The sequence below is a fragment of the Panthera pardus genome, unplaced genomic scaffold (assembly GCF_024362965.1).
Source record: "Panthera pardus isolate Hobbes unplaced genomic scaffold, ASM2436296v1 HiC_scaffold_24, whole genome shotgun sequence".
NCBI lineage: Eukaryota > Metazoa > Chordata > Mammalia > Carnivora > Felidae > Panthera > Panthera pardus.
This window is the reverse complement of record NW_026526810.1, coordinates 112013864-112028486: the sequence shown is the minus strand read 5'-3', so window position 1 is coordinate 112028486 and position 14623 is coordinate 112013864. Positions and strand designations below refer to the sequence as shown.

Genomic DNA, 14623 nt, shown 5'->3' with positions numbered 1-14623 from the left:
TGTCCCGCCAACTCTGCAGCTCTGTCCCGCCCTGCCCTTGGGGAACGGGAGAGGGGGTGGGAGAGGCTCTTCTGGGGCTCCATCAAAGAACTTGTATTTTTCTGAGAACGATGCTCCCAGACCCTGGGGTGTGCCCTTCTCTGGCAAAAGACAGAGCCCCTAGATGTGCCTTGGAGTCGTTCTGCCGCAGGATTCCGGTGTCCGCCCACTTAGCGGGAGTGGGCCTGCTGATAGCCTTTCTTAGCACGCTCGGCTGCTTTGTACGGGCCCCAGGTATGGCTGTCCATCTGTGCTTTTCTTCCCCACTAGTGTGGAACTTGCGGTCAAATTTTAGCAACTTGGCTAGGTTTTGCTAGTCAGTATCTCTCCGAGGTAGTTTTTGTAGCCAAGCTAATTATTTTGATATAATGTTTTACTCTCACGTGGTAACTCTGGCCGTCTCTCTGTGGGGCCCAACAGTGACTCAGCCAAGTGTAATGATAATAAAGTGAACTACCAGATCGAAAATAATCTGTATAACTTGGTTTCAACACTAAATGATATTCTATAACTTGTTAACATTAGAAGAGCGTTTATTTGTCTTCATGCTTCAGTTCATTTGTGTAAGCTGTTTGAAACAGGCAGTTTACTTTTTTCCTGTAACTACTCAAAAGATTAATGCACATGGGAAATAAAATGGACAGCAGTAGTCGGTGTTAATGCTTCAACATGTCATATTACAGCTTTATATGTTTCAGAGAAATTCCTTGGTGGGCCCTCCAGGGCAGTCCTTTCTGATTCCTTCTTTTCTTTCCTAGCTGATTCTACTGCCTTCTCTATATATGCAGTTTCAGGCATTTCCCGCTACTCCGACGGTCCCAATTATCTCAGCATCTGGCCTGCCTGTCATCAACTCCTACAGCTCCCCTCCAGTCTGCCAGAATTTCCCAGGGTGCCCCCCTCCATCTTGCATTCCTTCCCTCTTGTTTCTGAGGGAAAAGAATCTTTCTCTTCGCATGAGTTCTGTTGAATTAGTCCCTTCCAGTACCCTCCAGGAATTGCCTCCATCACTTTATCCCTCCATCTTGTTTACTTCAAGTTGTATCTACCCCCACACTCCTTCTCTTTGGTTTTAACCTATGTTTAACTTTCCCCTGCAAAACAAACCTCACTTCCCCTGACCTGCTGCTTCTCATCTTAGGTTCCCCTTCATTTCTCCTCTTCTCCACAAGACTTCTTAATAGATAGCTGTACATTTGCGGTCCCCACTCTCTCATCTGCCCTCATTGTCCAGTCCATTGTGGTCTGGCTTCCACCATTTCCATTTTCTTTAACTGCCAGGCTGCCAGTGACTTCCCGATAGCCAAAGACAAAAGCTATTTATTTCTTCAGCCTATTCATCAGCCATCATTGATTTTTCCCTCCCTTGGAACTCTCTTCTCACTTGCTCTGGTGCCTTCTTGGTTTCTTCTTTCATGTGTTTCCTCCATCTTCTTCCAGGTCTCTGACATTTATGTCTTTTCCTCACCTACCTCCCAAATTTGGTGTTCTCCAAAGCCCTCTGGTTTCTCATATATATGCAGTTCCAGAAATTCTCTTCCTTAGTGATTTCAACCAAATGCTGACATTTCTGGTCTCACCTATGTTTAAATGATATCCACCTTAACACTCTCTCCTTAGTTACAGACTCAAATTTCCAACAGCCCGTGTATCACCTCCACATGAGCGTTCCTCAGGAACCTCAAACTCGGTATGACAGAAAACAAACTCATGATCATCTCCCCATTTCCCCATCTACTTCTTGTCCAGGGTTCTCCTTCACGCTGATAGCGTGTCGTCTTCCACTCCTTCCCTTTTGGTCCCCCCTTCTGTTTAACTAGTCAGCAGGTTCTGTTGAATTTATTCTGCAATGTCTCATACATGACTGTTTCTTTCTTGTCTGTTTGTTTTTTTTTTTTTTTACATGTATTTATTTATTTTGAGAGAGTGTGTGTGTGCGCAGCAGAGAAAGAGGGGGAGTGAAAGAATGCCAAACAGGCTCAAGCATCGAAGAACCCAATGCAGGGCTCAAACTCACGAACCATGAGATCGTGACCTGAGCCGAAACCTAGAATCGGTTGCTAAACCAAATGAGCTGTCCTGGCGCCCCTGTGACTGTTCCTTCATATTTCTACTGTCCTTGGTGAGTTCTTCCTCAGTTTTCATACAGACAGCATCACTCTCCTAACTGCTATTCTTGCTTGCAACATCTGTTCCCAAAGCTCATTTTTTTTGCTGCTGCCAGAGCAGTTATCCTACTACCTCTGACCCCCATCATTCTCCTACCTAGTGGCTTCTTCTTTACCTATATCTTTACTTATACCTTCTTTATCTTTCCCCTTCAAGTTGGAACACATAATTTAACGTGGTTTTTGGATCTGCCAGATGAGGTCCAGTCTACCTTTCCAGCCCTGCCTCTCCAGAGTCTAGCCCAGTGGATAGCACCCCTGGCTGAGCTTTAGGACTCCCCCTGGAAAGCGATTTCTGGGGTGAGACCTGGGTATTGGTATTTTGAAAAGCTTCCCCCAATGTCCTATTGTTCAGCCAGGGTTGAGAACCCCTGGTCCAGCCACACCTGACTACATGCTCCACCCCCCCCCCCCCCCCCCACTTTCTTATCTCAGCAGTACTAACTTGCCTCAAGTTCCATGCACTGGAAGGTGGGAGAGCGTAACATTTCTGGGAGTGGGCTCTGTACTCAGACTGCTGGAAGTAAATCCCAGCTCTATCACTTACTGGTCGTGGTTGTGTAACCTTGGATGATGTACTGCTTCCTCCAAGAACACTTTCCCAATCTTCCCAGTCAAAATGAATCTTTTTGCTCCTTTGTGCTCTCAGATATTTTCTGTCCTTGTGGCAGGACAGGGCTGACTCATGATGAGCTCTCAGTGGACGGTCGTGGAATTGATGAGCATGCTGTACGCTTTATTTGCATGCATATTCATCCCTTATACTAAATAAACCCTTTAAAAAATTTTTTTAAGTGTTTTATTTATTATTTTTGAGAGTGAGAGTGTGAGAGGGGGAGGGACAGAGAGAGAGGGGAATAGAAGATCTGAAGTGGGCTCTGTGCTGACAGCAGCAAGCCCAATGCGGGGCACAAACTCACAAACTGTGAGATCATGACCTGAACTGATGTCAGACATTCACCCAACTGAGCCACTCAGGCACCCCCTAAATAAATTCTTTGAGGACAAAATTATATATCATTCATCTTTGTATATTTCTTTGTATATTCTATGTATGTCCCATATGTAGTAGACCATAGTTTTGTTTTGTTTTTTTTAATTCTATAGAGAAACTAGTTTTTTGTTTTGTTTTGCTTTGGGATTTTTTTGTCTTTTTTTTTTTTTTAATGAATTTTAGAGGGGCGCCTGGGTGGCTCTGTCAGTTAAGCGTCCAACTTCAGCTCAGGTCATGATCTCGCAGTTTATGAGTTCGAGCCTCACATTGGGCTCTGTGCTGACAGCTCAGAGCCTGGAGCCTGCTTCAGATTTTGTGTCTCTCTCTCTCTCTCTGCCCCTCTCCTGCTTGTTCTCTCTCTCTCTCTCTCTCTCTCAAAAATAAACATTAAAAATGAATTTTAGAGAAAGAAATAACATCAGTCAGGCACTCTGTTTAGCATTATTTTCAAATATTCCAAGTATAACATTCAATCCTGCTTCCCACCCCACCTTCACCCCCACTAAGGTTATATGATTCCTCAGGATCTGGATCCTCACTTTTCAGTGGGGGAACAAGCAAAATGGTTAATCTTTATGACTTCTGTTGCAAATCCACCTCACCTCGCCAAGTCTGCCTTCCTGGAATAATCACATATGGAGTCTTATATTATGAAAGGATGTAATGTATACAAGCAATCCAAAGAGGAACAATAAACACCACAGTTTTCCTTCACACGCATTCTTAATCATAAGGATAGCTGTATTCAAATGCCTGCAAGATGACTGTACTTTTAACAATCATCAGCCACGACCCCCTTGACAATTCCCTTTTCTGGAAAGAAATTCATGCATTGTGGTCATTTGGCTTAGATTGATTGATTCGATTGTGATTCCAGGGCCATGGGTTATTTTGCTTGTGTTTGTGATTGGTTGATTTAGATAAGCATTATTTGGAGTTTTCATAGTAAGATAGCATTTCATGGGCAGCTTCCAGAAGCACAGAAGGAAAAATAACTGCCGTTGGGACCTCTCTATTCACTTATCTCCCTTGCTACCAATTCCAGACTTGGGCATGGCCCAAAATTTGAAGAGAACTGAAAGAAAAAGGGCAGAAAGGTACCAGGCATACCTCAGAGACATCATGGGCTCTGTTCCAGATCACTGCAATAAAGTGAAGGTTGCGATAAAGTGAATCAAATAGAAATATAACTTTTATATGCATTGCTTTCCCAGTGTATTATATTGTAGTCTATTAAGTATGCAACTGCATTATGTCTTTAAAAACTGCCCATACCTTAATTTGAAAAATACTTTGCTAAAAAATGCTAACCATTATCTGAGCTTTCAGTGAGTCATAATCACTGATCATAGATCACCATAACAAATATGATAATGATTAAAAAGTTTGATGTATTGTGAGAATTACCAAAGGGTAACTCAGAGACACAAAGTGAGCAAATGCTGCTGGAAAAAAAAAAAAAAATGATGCTGTTAGACTTAATCAATGCAGGATTGCCAATGTGTCCTATTCAATTTATTTGTTTATGGTATTTAATGTCTATCATCTATCTCCCACTTCCAAAATTTAAGTTCCTCCCGACCAGTCAGTGATCCTTTTTGTCCTCTAATGTAGGTCAACCACCTAGAAATGTGCCTGGGACACAGAACGCTTTCAGTAAATATTCACTGAGTGAGTAAATTTATCTCAAGTGCTTCTTCACGTGTGTCTTTCTCCCCATGAGAAAAATGAGAAAAGGGGTGCGCTTAGACACCGAGGTGGGGGGAGGCCTGTGTCTGTAGAATCAGAGCTAAGACTCTGGACAGATCCCGGACCCAAGGTTTACCGGCGCTCCCAGACTAGCCCGATGGAAATCCCGCCTTCTGGGCGGGCCCTGGACCGAGGGCGCCGTTTCTGATTGGTCATACGAGGTGATGGGCATGGGAGACAGCGAAGGAGGAGCCGTTCTCTAGGCTTCCGGGCACCGAGGTGACCGGACTGTGGGAACCGTTGGGGTGCGGGTCGCCGGTGTAGTCCCTTGCGCCTGACAAGAGGACGTGGAGGGTGAGCTGGGACAGGGCCCCGTGGCGTGCTCATAGTTTGATTACCCCTAAAATGTTGGTAGGAGGTGATTCTGGTGGCCGAGGGGACCAGGTCCGTGGGAAGAGGAAGGGATGGAGAGGGAGCCAGGTGAGAGATGGGTTTAGGAAGGTAGTTGGATAAGCAGGTAATTGCCCAAACAGGGGCCTCTGTGGGCATTTGTGACCCAAAGCTCTTTGGCCTGGGTGATTTCCTGTCACTTACAATATCCGCGCTTGCACGTATTCGCTTCTGTGCTCTGAAGTTCGAGGATCATGATGTCAGGGAGAGGTCGCAGGGGTTACAGATGGAGACGTGTGGGTATGGCCCTTTCTTCTTCAGGATTTGGGGTCCTGGAATAAGATACCGAGCCCTTTACTTTTCTGCTTTTCTGGTCCCTGACAGGTATGAGCATGAACATGGCAGAAGGGGACACCCTGATATCAGTGGATTACGAGATTTTTGGGAAGGTCCAAGGGGTGTTTTTCCGCAAATACACTCAGGTATGTGGCCTACAAGCTTTGGGGACATAGCTAGGCTATGTGTATGGGAACAAGAGACAGTGTTCCTAACAAATGTGTTTTGGGAGACGCTGGCTGTCTGGTAGCCGCATGGTATTTTGTAGAGCAATGGGTATGAAAATGCTTTGTAGTGAGTGAAATACAATGTAAATGGCAGAATCATCTGCTGTTACTATTGGTCTTTCCTGACAATGGTGCCAGAGTACCTAAACACTTACTAATGAGCGTCTCTCTTCCCCAGGGGAATTGAGGGCTTTCCCAGTTCTCCCTATTGTGGCCTCATCAAACGAGATCACAATTCTTGTAGGAAAGCTAACATTGGTCAGATGGCATTTAGATGAACTATTGGTAAATTATGCAATTTATGTAATTGTTTCCTCTGCAGCTGCTGCATGTTCTTCAGACCTCTTTTATTTCTTCCATCTACCCCATTCCCCCACTTGATTCCTGCCTACTCATTATGGCTTTGAAAGAAGAGTTACCTTTTCAAGCTAAAGCTTTTCTAATAAAAATACCTTATGTATCCCAGGGTAAGTAATGGTAACATTGAACATGGAGTCTAGTATTCCTACTAGAGTAATAGAGAGTAATTGCGGACATGAACAAACCATTGACAGCCAGACTCTACCTCTGCCTTAATGTCACTCACCTACCCTCAACTTGCACACACAGCTGCAATCTCAGTTTGCTTTCTGTCTCTGTAAGAGGATATCAGGCCTTCCCACTGTATTGCCAACCCCAAAGATAATGAGTTAAGCCTGAAGAACAAGAAGTGTCACAGTCCTGGTACTGTGGGACAGAAAATTCAATGCTGCATCTTCGAAATATGAATGGTATGTGTCATACCTCTTTTTCCAATCACTTGCAAATCAGTTCCCCCTGTTTCATACTCATACATGAAGTGCTTGTTGAAAAAGAGAACTGCTGAAAAGTTAAAGCAAGAGCTATGTTCCAATTAGCTTTGGTACCAAGTATGCAGTGTAAATTCCTGTGTCTTAGTAAATTGAGGTGATAGCGTCAAAGATTAAAGTTGTTGAGGGAAAGGACCCGGCAGTATTATAGCCCATCTTTCTCTACTGTCCCCTCACCCCTTATGTCAGTGCCATGCTGTCTTGATTATTGTAGCTTTGAAGTAAATTTTGAAATTGGGATGTGTGAGTCCTTCAGATTTGTTCTTCCTTTTCACGATTATTTTTGTCTATTCTGGGTCCTTTATGTTTCCATGTGAATCTTACAATTAATTTGTCAATTTCTACAAGAAGGCAGCTGGGATTTTAATAGAGACTGCTTAAAATCTGTAGATCATGGGGCGCCTGGGTGGCTCAGTTGATTAAGTGTCTGACTTCGGCTCAGGTCATGATCTCTCAGTTCGTGGGTTCAAGCCCTGCATTGGGCTCTGTGCGGACAACTCAGAACCTGCTTCAGATTCTGTGTTTCCCTCTCTCTCTGCCCCTACCCTGCTTGCACTCTATCTCTCGTTCTCTCAAAAATAAATAAGCATTTTAAAAAATTTCTAAAAATCTGTAGATCAATTTAGGAAGTATTGTCATCTTAACAATATTGTCTTCCATTTTTGAGCATGGGATGTCTTTCCATTTATTTACATCTTCTTTAATTTCTTTCAACAATATTTTATAGTTGTCCATAAGTAAATCTGGTACTTCTTTTGTTAAATTTAGTCCTAAGAAATGTATTATATTCGGGGCGCCTGGGAGGCTCAGTCGGTTGAGCGGCCGACTTCGGCTCAGGTCATGATCTCACGGTCCGTGAGTTCGAGCCCCGCATCGGGCTCTGTGCTGACAGCTCAGAGCCTGGAGCCTGTTTCGGATTCTGTGTCTCCCTCTCTCTGACCCTTCCCCGTTCATGCTCTGTCTCTCTCTGTCTCAAAAATAAATAAATGTTTAAAAAAAATTTTTTTTAATAAAAAAAAAAGAAATGTATTATATTCAATGCTATTATAAATGGAACTGTTCCCTTAGTTTCATTTTTGATTGTTCGTTGACAGTGTATAGAAATACAATTGATTTTTGCATATTGATCTTATATCCTGCAATCTTGTGAACTTGTTTACTAGTTCTAATTCGTGTGTGTGAGTTTATCCCCTAAGATTTTTCTGTTTATGAGATATGTCATCTGTGAGTAAAGGTAGTTTTACATCTTCCTTTCCACTTTGAATGCCTTTTATTTCTTTTTCCCTGCCCTGGCTGGAACCTCCAGTATAATATTAAGTAGATGTGGCAAGGGCCACTTGTCTTGTTCCTGATCACAGGAGAAAGTGTTCAACCTTCCACTATTAGTTATGTTAGCTGTGGGTTTTTCACAGATGCCTTTTTATTAGGCTGAGGATGTTCCCTTCTATTCCGAGTTTGAGTGTTCAATTTTGTCAAATGCTTTTCCTTCATCTATGACATGATCATCTGGTTTCATCCGGTTTCTGTTTTATTTGCTAATATGGTATGTTGCATTGTTTTATTAATATCATGCTTATTAATATGATTTTTTAAGCTATAGTGTATTGATTTTTCTATGTTGAACCAACCTTGCATTGCTAGGATAAACCCCAATTTTTCTTTGGTGTGCCATCCTTTTTATATGTTGCTGTATTTGGTTTGTTCGTGTTTTGTTGAGTTTTGCATCCATATTCACAAGTAATATTAGCTTATAGTTTTTGGGTTTTTGTTTTTTTTTTTTCTTGTGATGTCTTTGCCCAGTTTTGATGTGAGGGTAATACTGGCTTAATAGAATGATTTGGGAAGAGTTTTCTTTTGTTTTGTGGAAGAATTTGTGAAGGGTTGGTGAAAGAGTCTTTTTTAAACATTTGATATAATTCACCTCTGAAGCCATTTAGTCCTGGGCTTTTCTTTGTGGGAAGTTTTAAATTACTAAGTCAGTCTCTTTGTTTAGTACAGGTCTATTCAGATTGTCTATTTCTCCTTGAGCCAGCTTCAGTAGTTTGAGTCTTTCTAAGAATCTTCCCTTTTCATCTAAGTTATGTAATTTGTTGCTACCCAATTGTTTATGATATTCCCTTATAATCCTTTTTATTTTTGTAAGCTTGATGGTGATATTCCCTCTTTATTTATTTATTTTTTATTTTTTTTAATTTTTTTTTCAACGTTTTTTATTTATTTTTGGGACAGAGAGAGACAGAGCATGAACGGGGGAGGGGCAGAGAGAGAGGGAGACACAGAATCGGAAACAGGCTCCAGGCTCCGAGCCATCAGCCCAGAGCCCGACGCGGGGCTCGAACTCACAGACCGCGAGATCGTGACCTGGCTGAAGTCGGACGCTTAACCGACTGCGCCACCCAGGCGCCCCGATATTCCCTCTTTAATTACTGATTTTAGTAATTTGAGCCTTCTCTCTCTTTTTCTTTATCAGTCCAGCTAAAGGTTTGGCAATTTTTGTTGATCTTTCTAAAGAACCAACTTTTTGTTTCATTGATTTTTCTCTTTTTTTCCATTCTCTATTTTATTAGCCCCTGCTCTAATCTTTATTATTATCTTTCTGCTTGTTTTGAATTTTGGCTTGATCTTCGTTTTCTAGTTTCCTAAGATGGAAGTCTAGGTTATTGATCTGAAAGGACTTTCTATTTATTTATTTATTTATTTACATTTATTTATTTTTGAGAGACAGAGCATGAGCAGGGGAGGGGCAGAGAGAGAGGGAGACACAGAATCGGAAGCAGGCTCCAGGCTCTGAGCTGTCAGCACAGAGCCCGGCGCGGGGCTCAAACCCACAAACCGCCAGATCATGACCTAAGCCGAAGTCGGACGCTCAACTGACCGAGCCACCCAGGTGCCCCTGCAAGGACTTTCTTTTTAGATTGAGACTGGAGTTGGTGATTATATTCCTTAAAATAATGTTTTCAGAATATGGTTATGAGGAAGAATTAGCTTCCTGTAATTTTCTTAGGAACAAATACTGTTCATCTATTTAGATAGATATTCAAAACTGAACATGATTCAGCAACACTATGCTATCACTTAAAAATATACTATCATTTAAAAATAAGAACAGAATAGGGGAACCTAGGTGGCTCAGTCGGTTAAGCGTCCAACTCTTGATAGCAGGTCAGGTTGTGATCTTACTTCTGTGAGATCAAGCCCTATGTTGGGCTCTGTGGTAAGCAGAGTCTGCTTGGGATTCTCTCCCTCTCTCTCTCTTTCTTTTTTATTTTTATTTATTTATTTTTTTTTTTAAAACGTTTATTTTATTTTTTTGAGACAGAGAGAGACAGAGCACGAACGGGGGAGGGTCAGAGAGAGGGAGACACAGAATCTGAAACAGGCTCCAGGCTCTGAGCTGTCAGCACAGAGCCCAATGTGGGGCTCGAACTCACGGACCGTGAGATCACGACCTGAGCTGAAGTCGGCCGCTTAACCGACTGAGCCACCCAGGCGCCCCATCTCTCTTTCTTTTTTAAAAAAGGTTTTTATGTATGTATGTATTTATAGTGTATTTATTTTGAGAGAGAGAGAGAGAAAGCGCACACAGAAAAGCCAGGGAGAGAGAAAGAGAAAATCCCAGGCAGGCTCTGAGCTGTCAGTACAGAGCCCAACACAGGGCTTGATCCCACAAACGGTGAGATCATAACTTGAGTGGAAATCAAGAGTCAGATGCTCAACCAACTGAGCCACCCAGGTGCCCCTCCCTCTCACTCTCTGACTCTCCCCTGTTTTCTCTCTCAAAATAAATTAATAGACTTTAAAAATAAAAATAAGAACAGGGGCACATGGGTGGCTCAGTTGGTTAAGCATCCAACTCTTGGTTTTGGCTCAGGTCATGATCTCAGGCTTTTGTGGGTTCAAGCCCTGTGTTGGGCTCTGCACTGACAGCCTACTTGGGATTCTCTCTCTCTTCCTCCCTCTCTGCCCCTCCCCCACTTGTGCTGTCTCTGCCTCTCTCAAAACAAATACATAAATTTTTGAAAAAATAAAAATGGGGCGCCTGGGTGGCTTGGTCGGTTAAGCGTCCGACTTCGGCTCAGGTCATGATCTCACGGTCCGTGAGTTCGAGCCCCGCATCGGGCTCTGTGCTGACAGCTCAGAGCCCGGGGCCTGTTTCAGATTCTGTGTCTCCCTCTCTCTCTGCCCCTCCCCTGTTCATGCTCTGTCTCTCTCTGTCTCAAAAATAAATAAACGTCAAAAAAAAAATTGAAAAAATAAAAATAAAAAAAAATAAGAACAGAATCAAATGCACAAATAAAACCTACAAGAAACTCCTATAGGAAATTCCCATTCTCAACACCAATCAAACTTGGGAGTGTTTTTTTCCGCTCTCAGGAGTTCAGATAAATCACACTGCAATTTAAAGATTATTGTGACTTTATAAACTCCTGCTCAAAACTTAATATAATTATTATATCTAGTTACCATATAAGGTAACTTCTAAGATCTAAGGATATCGAACCCTCCTAGGTTAATTTGAAGCAGAAGAGTGCAGTTGTTATACAAAGTCAATTGGATGTAGTCCTTCCTTGAAATCCATTCTCTGTGTTTTTGTTCTTTTTTTTTTTTTTTTTTTTTATGCCACCATTTTGGCACTTAATGCATGCTGTAGGTATCTTCTATTTTTCTTCATTCCTTAATTTTCTCTGTATCCCTTAAATTGGTTACTTATTTGAGGGCAGCCTCTTTGTTCATTATACAAACATGTCTTTGCTTTGAACATAACTGATATGATAGATACTTTAGTTTCTCATCAAACATGGTTTTGCTGTGCATAACATTTTCTTTGGCCTACTGCAGCAATTTCCCATATTTATTAGGTCACTACTCTGGCATTTGGGCACGCAATCATGTTAACTCCCATTTTCTTTTGTAACCCAATTCCTTCCATTTACATAGGTTACTTTAACGATAAATTTTATAATATCTCTGCTTGCAAATTTTACCAAAAAAAAAAAAAATTACCTGTAAACATTGCTACCTTTCCCAGTTTTTCAGTCATTCCACAGTTTAATGACTTAAAGGAAAGAACATTGGAAAGGCTAAGAGAAAAGCAACTACAATGATTAGATGGTCTTCATAAACTTATTCAGTTTAAAGGTGCTGTGATTATTTAGACAGAAGAAAAGAAAATCAAATAAAAACCTAATAGTTATATAGTCTCATGAAACTTTGATGTTCAGAGGCTAATCACTATATGATTTTTCCTGCCCTAGGAGGAGGATAGAAAGTAGGCTTTGGATGTAACATAAAGACTTTGGGTTAGACAGTTTTTCTATAGTGAGAACACAGGAATGAGTTGCCCAGGAAATAATGATTTAAACAAAAAAATTTTTTTAACGTTTATTTATTTTTGAGACAGAGAGAGACAGAGCATGAACAGGGGAGGGGCAGAGAGAGAGGGAGACACAGAATCTGAAACAGGCTCCGGGCTCTGAGCTGTCAGCACAGAGCCTGACGCGGGGCTCGAACTCACGGACCGTGAGATCATGACGTGAGCCGAAGTCGGACGCTTAACTGACCGAGCCACCCAGGCACCCCGATTTTTAAAGATATAATGGACACTCGTTCATCTGGATTTGTTTAGGTGTGGTCCTGGCTAAAGACAAAGAGAAGGATCAGATAACTTCATGCTTTTTCTGTTTAATATACCCACCAGATTCTTGATTAGGAGAAAGGAAAATGAGCAAGATACAGCCCAGTATCCTAACAACAATCAGCCTTAGGGAATCATTTTGAAAGCATCTGATTTGCTTTAGTACTTAAGTCTTTAGTACTTAACCAAACTGATTACATAATGAAAATTTCTAGTGCCTGGGTTTTATAGGGTAGAAGAAGGAAATGGCGTCAAGTGGCCAACTCTTCATGTTAAGGTCAATGAGATTCTCCTTGCTGTAGTTCTGTTTTGACTGTTCTGGACAATATCAAATTAGTTTCAGTGGCTTGATTCTAGGCCAAGATTCTGGCAACAGATTGTAGTCGCACTGTTTTCAATCTCACTGGATTTTTCTCTCTCTCATATTTTTCTTTCCCTTAGGCTGAGGGTAAAAAGCTGGGATTGGTTGGCTGGGTCCAGAACACTGACCAGGGCACAGTGCAAGGACAATTGCAAGGTCCCATCTCTAAAGTGCGTCATATGCAGGAATGGCTTGAGACAAGAGGAAGTCCCAAATCACATATTGATAGAGCAAACTTCAGGAATGAGAAAGTCATCGTAAAGTTGGATTACTCAGATTTCCAGATTGTGAAATAATGGCCCGAATTTAAATTTTCTAAGATAAACTCACTGGTTTTGTTTTTATTGTTAATATAGAACTATTCTGTGTTCAGTATTAAAATTTGTCAGTAAGTTATGTTAGTATCAGATATTTGAATATCACTATATATGTATGATAGAAGGATGACAACTAACTATTCACAATTCTAATAAATAAAAACACATTAGAACCTTCTGTGTAGGGTACTTTCTTTGGTGAACTTCATTTTGGGCAAAATAAGAGGTATTTACTCAGCAAACATCTATGGGAAGAGAGTTTTGAGGTAATTTAAAGAGAGCTGAAAGAAAAAGAAATTACTTTGAATCATTTTAAAAAATTGTTTTCATGAAGTTTTCTTCAGGAAATTGTACACCTATTAAGGTTAGCTGTTTAAATGGCATTTTGGACTAATTACTTTTACTTTTCTGGAGTTCCCGCTGTCATTCCTTTCCTCTGGGCAAGGATTTCATATAAAGCAATGTTATGGGATAAATTATGTCACCCTATCCCAAATTCATATGTTTAAGTCCTAACCTCAAAATGTGACTATCTGGAGATAGAGTCTTTCAAGAGGTACTCAAGGTTAAATGAGGACATTAGAGTAAGCCCCAATCCAATATGCCCCAGTGTCCTTAAAAAAAAAAGGAAATTGGACACAGACATGTACGTGCACTGAGGAAAGAACATGTGACGACAGAGGGAGAAGACTGCCATCTACAAGCCAAGAAGAGAGGTCTCAGAAGAAATCAACCTGTCAACACCTTGATCTCAGCCTTCTGGCCTCCAGAACTGAGACAAAATAAACTTCTATTGTTTAAGCCCCTCGATCTGTGGCATTGTGTTATGGCAGCCCTACAAGCAATACTCAGGATTTTGCCTCATCATCCAGCTTTTCACATGTGTCGATTAGTCTCGGTCAGTCATTAAACAGGTGGATCACAAATGCCTACTGAGTTTAACATGTTTGTCATAAATTACATTTTTTGGAAATACTAGATTGCTCTGAAAATGAGACAGCAAAAACTGAGGATTGGTTAGTCATTCCCCAAATATCGGGATCCCTGGGTGGCTCAGTAGGTTGAGTGTCAGACTTAGGCTCAGGTCATGATCTTGCAGTTCACAGGTTCGAGCCTGCCATTGGGCTTGCTGCTGTTGGCCCATAGCCTGCTTTGGATCTTCTGTCCCCCTCTCTCTGCTCCTGCCCCGCTTGTGCTGGCTCGCTCTCTCTCAAAACTAAATCACCATTAAAAAAAATAATTCCCCAAACATCTATTCTCACAGGGTTCTTAATGTTCTTATTCAGTTTGAAAATAAGCTGCAGTGGCATTAGGAACACAACGAAAAAATCAATGAAAGGAGTCTCGGGGTCCTCATCCGTACATTAAGAGGGTGGAGCTAGTTTCTCAGTGTTTTCCAGCTCTGAAATGCTGTAATTCTGTAAGATGGAAGGGTGTGGATTTATTCACCCATTGAGTGCCTCACCGTCCAGGCACTGTTTTTGGCCAGCGGGATACAGCAGTAAACAGAATAGATAAAATCCCTGCCTTCAAATAGTTTACATTATAGTGAGAGAAGACATAAACACAAATAAAATATAATTGAATTAATAAAAAAAACGTTGAAAAAAAAATATAAT

At 41.4% G+C, this 14623-nt stretch overlaps 1 protein-coding gene across 2 annotated transcripts; it reads left to right on the top strand.

The window, feature by feature from the left end:
- The first annotated feature begins 17 nt into the window (after window positions 1–17).
- Window positions 18–13182, top strand: ACYP1 (acylphosphatase 1). 2 transcript variants are annotated; one of them, XM_019427190.2, is made up of 3 exons: window positions 18–273; window positions 5665–5762; window positions 12768–13182. In XM_019427190.2, the coding sequence occupies exons 1-3, from the start codon at window positions 111–113 to the stop codon at window positions 12981–12983; spliced, it is 477 nt and encodes a 158-aa protein (XP_019282735.1). In that variant the 5' UTR covers window positions 18–110; the 3' UTR covers window positions 12984–13182. The 2 variants fall into 2 exon arrangements, with proteins under 2 accessions (XP_019282735.1, XP_019282736.1); XM_019427191.2 differs by lacking the exon at window positions 18–273 and adding an exon at window positions 5115–5244.
- The last annotated feature ends 1441 nt before the right edge of the window (window positions 13183–14623 follow it).